We start from the raw sequence: 8,678 nt of genomic DNA, 5'->3' as shown, positions 1-8,678 counted from the left end.
GAGTGGGAATTCCCTAAAGAGACAAGGGGACAGATGTATCCACGTGAAGGGAGAAGTGAGAGCCCCAGGGAGGAGGAAAGGCTGAGGGGTGCGAGGGCAGGGTGAGAAGCTGCAGGCGTGTTGGGCAGAGAACAAGGCCAGCAGGTGTGCAGACGCAGGACCGTGTGGGGAGAAAGTTTGGATTTGGCCCGGTCAGCTCTGGAGAGCCGGGAGACTTTAGGAGAGGAGAAGAGAGGGGAGACGGAGCAGATCTGTGTTTTAGAAAGAAGACCCGAGGCAGTAGCAAGGATGCCCTGGGAAGGAGAACACCTGGGGCCCCGGGCGCCAGCTGCGAGGAAGGTTGTGTGACCATCTGTGACCAGGAAGTTAGGCCTCAGGCAAGCCCCTCACTCTGCTCCGCCAGTGACACTGATGCTCCACCCCCCGGCTCAGACATCCTCTGATCAACGGAGGCAGGCTTTCTCCATGTGCTCTGTGTGCAGGCCTGTTCGTGCTATTTAATTCCCCCAACCCTGAGAGGTAGGGATTCTCACGCCATTTTCCAGAGGAGAAAACTCTGGAGTCACTTGGGGAAGATCACACAGCAGGCAAGTGGCAGAGCCAGGTTGGTTTGACTCCACAGCATTGCCCTCTGTTTACCAGGCCTTTGAAGGACCCACACCAGGAAGGAGGGCCGTGAAAAGTTAAGCTTTCAGGCCTTCTAACAGCTGTACCAAACTTACGATTTGATTGTGATAAAGAAAAGTTCCACAAATCCTTGTCGTTTCTCCAACGACTTAGTTTTCATAGGAAATACCAAGAAAGAAGTTGCTGGCCACCCCCCACCCCCACCCCACCCTTTCTCTTTTCGGGTGTTGGTAACTAACCTCTGGCATCCACAGCACTGGTGGGGCTGGTTTGGCCAGTCTCCTTGCTGGGCTGGCTCCATTCAGCCCACTACCCCACCTCCATCCCTTAGACTCTTAGGAGCTGGTATCATTTGGAGCAGAGTTTCACGCTGGGTCCAGCTCCGGTCTGCACAACGGGATGGGAGCTCTCCTCCTCCGAGGCAGAAGCGACTGAGAAATAATCAGCCAACTGCTCCCAACCACCGTGGGGGCAAAGGTTCCAGAAGTGTGGCATTTTCCACTCTTGGCTGCTGGGCTTGTGGAGGCTGGTGTCAGATGAGAGGCTGGCCCTTGAGATTTGTTCATACCCCAGGATGCTGGGAGCTTCTATAAACTGTTTCACTGTCACGCAGAAGTCAGGCAAATAGGAAGTGACATTCTCTCTCATCTTCTCTTGACAAAAATCCACCTTGGATCCTGTTCCTACCGTCTCAATCCACAAGCATTTCCTGCTACAGCAGTGTATGCTCCACAATGAAAAAAGCAGGCAAGTCTTTCCAGGCTCTCAGGGGTTTGGAGGCTTTCTGGGACCTACCTCCCAGCAGGGCAGAAGCAAGGGCAGGGAGAGGGAGAGCTCTGCAGGCTCCAGCAGCAGGTGGGGGCAAGCCTGGGGCTTACCGGGCTCCATGGCGGGAACACTTGGCAGGGCACAGACAAGGCCGTACACAGAGGTCATAAAACAAAATTTATCTTTAATTTGTAAGTGTCAACAGCAGTACAAAAGATGGAGTGATGACGACTAGATTAAGGGTAGAGAGGACAGTCTTGAGGTAAATGAGCATAAATAGGCAGGTTCTTATAGACACTCCCCTGAGGGGCCGGGGCCCCTTCATGGCATATACATTATCACCCAAAGATGGCATGTTTAACATATCAGGAAAGCACCTTGTGCAAAAAGAAAAAAAAAAGTAGCTAAGGTGCCAACATACACCAGGATAGATAAAGACAGTGCGTCTTTCAATTTTGTCTTTTCCCTTAATTATGAGGCAGAGGAGGGGAAGACTTTGAAAAGTACCACTGAAAGATTATTCAATGTTGAGTTTTATCTCACGTCAATACTGCACAACGAAATCCAAGAAATGTGTGTATGCAACAAAGCTAAGAACAATGATTCATTCCTTTAAATTTGAAGATATTCTTTTTTCCCCCATTTCTTTAATCCTTAGCAAACTTTTTTTTCCATGATTAAGAGGAGAGTGTGAGAGAGATGTGATGGTAACCCTTAAGGTCATTTAAAAACTTTACACTGGACTGTACAAGATTTTTTTTTTGATAAATTATTTACATTTTCAGACTTTCAAACATATTCAAAGCAGCAATAGACACTAGTTTTTATGGTTTTTGTTTTCTTGTTTTTCTAATCGCCCAAATAGTTACCAGCCATGGGCCAAGTAGGTACCTGCGTTATACATAGAATTTCTACAAAGAAAATCTGCAGTTAAATTTGCTCGAGGGTGTAGTGAATGCCCTTAGCATCGTAAGGGCCACACCCGCAGTGTTGCACAGTACCTCAACAACAAGCCACAGTTGTCCCAACAGCCCTACACAAACTTTACACTTTGAAACAGCAGCCAGCATGTCAGTCCAGCATGTCAGTGAATTGTGCTGATTAAATTAACATAGAATACAATCTCACAATATACATCACAAACAAATTACAAGGTCGGGAAATAAAAGAGTTACAGTAAGATAAGTTATGTAGTAACAGCTTATAAGCTTGTCTAAGGTAATAAAAATTTTACATGGCAAATACAATAATGAATGAACATAAATGCTAAGCATTCTAATTTGCTACAAGCTGAAGAAGGGTACAATAAAGACTGCACTTTCCAAAAAAAAAAAAAAAAAAGCAAAAACACGTATGACAAAGGAAGACGAACGGAGAATGCACATGAGCAGATCTGCAATGTGCAGCATACAAAACAGTTAAATATTTGCACATTCCCCATACTCCAAGAGCACCAGCACTGAGGCCTCACCTTATGCTTGTGGTTCTTCAGGAATAAGAAACTACTGAGCAAGATATGTCACTGAGTTACCGTCAAGCGTTCTTATAGCCACGGACTCCAATCGGAAGAGTATCTGAACTCAGCATTACCTTTCTGTCCCCCACCCCCACCCCCTCCTCTAGCCCTGCCCCAAAGGTACCAGCATTCCCACTACTTGTTCATGAGCTTTTGGAAAGCAATCTGTCCCCAGAAGGAAAGATGGGATGGGGATGAAAAGGAAATGTGTTTGCGTATCGATATTTGCAACGATATTAGCAGAGGGTTACGCTCAACAGTATATGGCATCGGAAACAGAACGTCATCAGCAGGAGTAACAGATAGAAGTTGTTTATTAAGGAAGAAGACATGTCAGGGGGCAGATGGCTTAAGGAAATGATGCAGGTGCTTCTGTAAAGGGACAGATGAGGTCATACAATATTATTATACTTTGAGAAGTGAGCTTCAGTGCCAACTCAGTCCTTGGACAAACGTGTACAACATCAGGCAAGGGCTACAGCAACCATTTTTGTCATTTTTCTCATTAGAAAGGAAGACCCAGTAATAATTTCAATACATTCCTCTAGCTGCATTCGTTGTAGTCGTTGGCACTTGGAACAGGACTTCTCATATGGTTTAAAACTACTAAGTGATTCTTTCTCCTTTCCCTAATGAGTAGGTTGAGGTCAGCTCTTTGCAGAATGAGTAAATTGGGAGAAGCAGCCTCTGCCTGTGGTGTTCAAGTGACCAGGCTGCCTTCCTATTGGGGGTAGATGGGCTTCCTCGGAATAATCCCTGCTTTCAGCTAGTGCCTGGTGCTCCTGGCTTGGGAGGGTGTGCTCCGAAGAAGCAGCCCGGCTTCATAAGGAAAAGAAAGAAGCCTTTAATTTCAGCCCTAGAGTGATCACACCCTTTTCAAACACCCCAGGCTCCAGTGGGGCTAATGTGCAGGGGAGGCCAGAATTTGACAAGCTCAACAGCACTGTGAGCCCACACCTCAATTTAGAACTTGGCCTGGGAGACTGTGTCAGGACCCTGGCATCATGAATCGGGCCTGAGGACAAGGCTGGCGAGTCTCAAACACCAAATGAAGCAAACTGATGTGCTCCTGGAAGACTGAGCTGAATACACGTGAAAACGACATAACTTTCTTACCTTCCTGGAGAAGGTACTGCATCGCCTCTGCCAAGGAAATAGAGAAACCGCCTGCCTGGCTGCTCCTGTCCATGGATTGACCTTTTCTTTCTCTCTCCCTTCCTTTCTCTGCCTTCCTTCCTTCTTTTCTTCCTTCCTTCATTCCTTCCTTTCCCTTCCTTCCTTCCGGTCCCATATGGTCCATTTTTTTTTTTTTAGGAGAGGATTGTGCGCCAGTGTCCCTATCCTAAGTGACAAGGAAAATCCTGATCCTGTAAGTTCTTTAACAACATGGAGATGGTTTCTCTTTGATTTGAAGATACTGTGAAATAGGAAGCACTGAAAACAGTTGATTAGCATTCTTTAATCTAATTGGCATGGTAGGACTTTTATTAATGGTCAATCTTGGAGGCATTCATGCTTCTTGCTAGTAAATGGTCACAGAACTACCTTAGAAGATTTATGTGGATTTACAAAAGCAAATTGACTCTTCCCCAGCTGTACTGGAAATTTAGTATAATCAATTCATCGACTTTCTATGAGAAAAAAATAAGTAAAAGTCTGAGCCTGTGGACAGTGGGTTCTAAACTGCCTGGGAACCCGAGTGAAGGGTTTTGCTTCCCCAGCTGCGGGTGGAACACTGCTCTCTCACTGCGGCTGCTAGTTCACTATCCCCATGAGGTACACTGACTCGTCAACTTCTAGTCTGGACCAACGTATACGGAGAGAGAACAAAAAGGAAATACGTAACTTATATCTCACTACGTATTCATGAACCAAAAATAAATTCTATTTCTATGTTATATTTACACAATTAGAAAAATCTAAAATGAGATGGTAGAGTCATAAAAACTTTGTTTAAGCCCCACTGAAAATAAAACGAAGTTATCCCCTATGATTGTCATTCTTAATTTCCATGGATATTTAGAGCCAAACTTGGCTAATAAATAGAGTAAACTGCTTATGCACAGAATTTAGATTCAAATACAGCATCGCCGTTTGACCCAATGAAAGAGACGTTTGCAATCAGATCATTCCTGAATAGCCTTTCACTTTTAAGAACATGGCCAGAAGTGACTGCACCCCAGTACTGAGGCAGAGCTGGAGCTAAAACAAAGTGTTCATACACACATGTATTTTGCATAAATAAATGAAATAACAAGACATAAAAATGACTCAAATCCGGCAACTGTGAGGCAAGCCCACACGAGTCGAAACAGATGACTTTTGTTCGTGTAGTTTTCGTACAAGTTTCACATTAGTCAGAAGTGATAAAAAATACCATTTATATCCAGTGCTTATAACACTTACGAAACAACATCTGTGAGTGTGTGTGTTTTTTGTTGTTTTTTTTCTTTTTCTTTTTTTTTTTTTTAACTACAAGCAAAATCAAGTTTCAGTCCTAAAGAACAGTCCTTTGTTCTCCACCAGCCCAGAATATTATTTTGGCATGGTCATAAAAAACAAACAAAATTAACCTACTATTCTAAATGTTTGCCTTTGTGCAAAATTAATTACATACAATACAATGCTAGCCATACAGCACTCTACCTATGCGACAAAATAAAAAAGGAAGAGAGAGGAGGAGACAGCAAACGCAAGAGTCCAAGAGAAAGGAAAAAACGTGAGAATGAAGCGAGGAGGAGAGGTATATATAATCAACAGAAATCAGTAAAACAATAATAAATATTCATTTCTTTTGAGAAAAAAATGACCTCCTCCTCATTTGAAATAAATGTACAAAAACAAAGTTCCAATCCCCAACCAATACTAAGAACAAAACATTCCTATCAGTACCTTAATCAGCTTATGGAGAGCACTCCCAGCTAATGACATAGCCAGTAACATCTTGGCTAGACCTACTTATTGCTATTAGGTATGGCCTTGAGCACTCTTTAAATAAATATGAAGGTACACTATTTTCTTCCAAGTGACAAAATGGCTCAAGAAATCTGATGGGGCCGTTCCTATGTCCTGGTGGTGAGATTCTGGGTTGTCCCATGAAGTGAACTGTCCCATTAACTGACATTTTCCCATTGAACCACTCCGGGTGAGGCCCTCCCCCACCCCACAGACAGTCAGTCCTGGTTTCAGGAAGGTCAAAATGGCATGGCCGAGCTCCCTGGTGTTAAGAGATGGGGAATGAAACCTCACTGCCTCCCAGCCCATCAGCACATCTCCAGAGAAATCCTTGTGTGACCAGTGCAGTTAATCTGGTTCACAGGGAGGCATGCCCCCCATGTAGCCATGGATGGAGGGAGGGAGTGAGCCAGAGGAGCTCAGCTGCTGCCCCAGAAGTCGTCCGTTCCCCAGAGTTAACAGTAGGAACATCCCATATAGGGAATGTATTTCCCCTCCTTCTCCTTCCCTATGGTTTTCTTTCATTCTCTGGATGTATCATGAATATTTGCCTCTATCTTTGCCTGGAGGCTGTCATGTGGCTTCTTGCATCCTGGGGATTTTGCAAAAAAAAAACCCAAAAAACAAAACAACAACAAGAACAAAAACTCCCTAGATGCACCAGATGTGACAAGGCAACTCCGTGCGAAGATGCCAGCCCATGACAGCATCACTGTAGCCTCCTCCATGGTCCACAACCTTGGGTTTTGGGTTTGGCTGCAGGACTCTCCTGCCTGGCGGTCACCACTGCTGACCCTTGTTGCTGAATGGCATTTGGGGGAAACACCGCTGACGCAGATCCTACCACTGCTGCTCAACTGAATTAGAGGGGATTCTGGCAAAGCTTCTGAGGTCACGGAGAACCTCGGGGGCATATCTGTTGAAGTGTAAGACCTCACACCTGTATCCAAACACACAGCCCTGCAGCCAGATATACGTTTACATTGAAAACCAGAAGAAGTATTGAATAGTATCTTGTTTCAGAAATGCGTCCAGATGCGCTGGGGACATAAAATCACTGTGTGCATCTTTTGTGTCTAGCAGGAGAAGGAGGTGAAAGGGGCTGAAAAGGTCTTCAGGAAAGGAGGGTGAAAAACAAGAATTATTAAATTAATGCCACAAACATTTTTTTTTTTTCAAATAAATAGTAAGTGGACCCTTGACATTCTGGAATGAATAATTTAAGAGAAAACGTGTTAAGACTGAATGTCAGGGTTAAAAGGCAAAGGGATAATGGATGTAGTGAGAGGTGGTCTCAGGCAGAGAAGACCACCAGGTTGGTATCTGGTGTGGTGATCGCTCTGGTGCGCGCGCGGTATAACGCGTCACACGTGGATGGCACGTCAAGAGGCAAACACAATTGGGTACCTGCACTGTGGCAACCTTGTTCATTCCTTACAATATCTTGTCTCCAGATTCCTGAGTACTTTACCATTTTCTGGAAAAGAAAAATGTGTGGTTTGTTGTGTTATCTTAAGATGCCAACGATTGTCTAAGACTTTGCAGTGTCTCCTTTAAGACTTTCAAAATATTAAGATTCAAAAGTTATGAAAAAGTTTGGCACATTCAGAGTTGAACTCTACACGTGGAAACAATGGAATTCTGAGGCCTTTTGAATATGCTCTGCACGCAGCTGCGCACGCTGTGGACTGGTTCTGTTTCACGATAGGAAATCCTTAGTTGTTCTCTAAAAGAATTCAGAATAAAAACACATTCACAACCTGTAGGCCGGCACAGCATACCTGAGTGAGAATGTTTAACCCCATCTAAAACAGTAACTTAAACCTTTATCAACATCCAAAAGAAAAAAAAAAAAGTAAGACAAAAATATAAGACTTGTAAGACAGCTATGGGTTGAGATAAGTTTTCAAGTCCTGGTGTCTCATATTTAATATGTCTTCACCTAAATTAAAAAAACAACAACAACAACAATAACAATAACGACAAAAACTCAAGTTCATGAAAAATCAGGAAAAACTTAATCTGTCTCACACTTTACGAAACAATTAAGACCATTCTGCTGATGTAATTGTGGAGCCACAAATGCATGCGGGCTCTTTAAGAACTTTTTGTTGGGGGAGGGGAGGTGAAATGTCAAAGTATTTTAATTCAGCAAACAAACACTCCTCAGTTGGCACTGACAGCTTCCGGGGCTTCATTTTCACTGCTATAGTCTGATTTGGGGTCATCTTCATAGTCGTCATACATTTCCATTTCATCCTCTCCATTAATCATTTCGTTTCCAGCTAGGCTTCCGCCGTCTGTCTTCATACCATAAGTGCTCTGGATGACTGGGAGGCTGGGCTCTGGGCTGGCCGAGGTGCTAGAGCAGTCAGATGTCATCTGAGGTGACGGTGTGGTAGTTGCCATAGTAATAGCACCAGGATACACAACACCTGTTCCTGTGGTGATTGGAATCTGAGGCTGTTGCCTGTATAGATTCAAAAAATAAAATGAAACAGGGGGAAACATCTGTATACATGTTCTTCCGTGTGGCATTGGAATTCATCTCCCACACATTCCAAAAGGGGGCTCTGTTGACATTCTAAGCAAATGACAAAACGTGACAAAGGTGCTCCCTGGAGGAGTCCTGCAAATCGCCCTGATGCTATGGTTGGGCAGTAAGCAATACAATGGAGCAACTTATTGACGGTCTCGAAACCTAAAAGCAGGGTTCTTACAGCATTACAAATATGGCAAAGCTCGACTAACACTTGGCATTTGAAGTGCATTTGAAACAAATGCTGTAGTCAATTCCACAAAGTTACATGTG

At 44.0% G+C, this 8,678-nt stretch overlaps 1 protein-coding gene across 17 annotated transcripts in view; it reads right to left on the bottom strand.

The window, feature by feature from the left end:
- Positions 1-1,559: 1,559 nt before the first annotated feature.
- The window catches only part of SOX6 (SRY-box transcription factor 6), a 626,712-nt gene continuing 619,593 nt past the window's right edge, over positions 1,560-8,678 (bottom strand). For all 17 annotated transcript variants that reach the window (XM_040495726.1, XM_040495729.1, XM_040495727.1 and 14 more), the window contains one exon: positions 1,560-8,336. In XM_040495726.1, coding sequence (XP_040351660.1) covers positions 8,033-8,336 — 304 coding nt within the window. In that variant the 3' untranslated portion in view covers positions 1,560-8,032. The remainder of the gene's footprint in view (positions 8,337-8,678) is intronic.

This window comes from Herpailurus yagouaroundi, unplaced genomic scaffold, assembly GCF_014898765.1.
Source record: "Herpailurus yagouaroundi ecotype Mexico unplaced genomic scaffold, PumYag 187, whole genome shotgun sequence".
NCBI lineage: Eukaryota > Metazoa > Chordata > Mammalia > Carnivora > Felidae > Herpailurus > Herpailurus yagouaroundi.
This window is presented reverse-complemented; position numbering and strand designations above follow the sequence as displayed.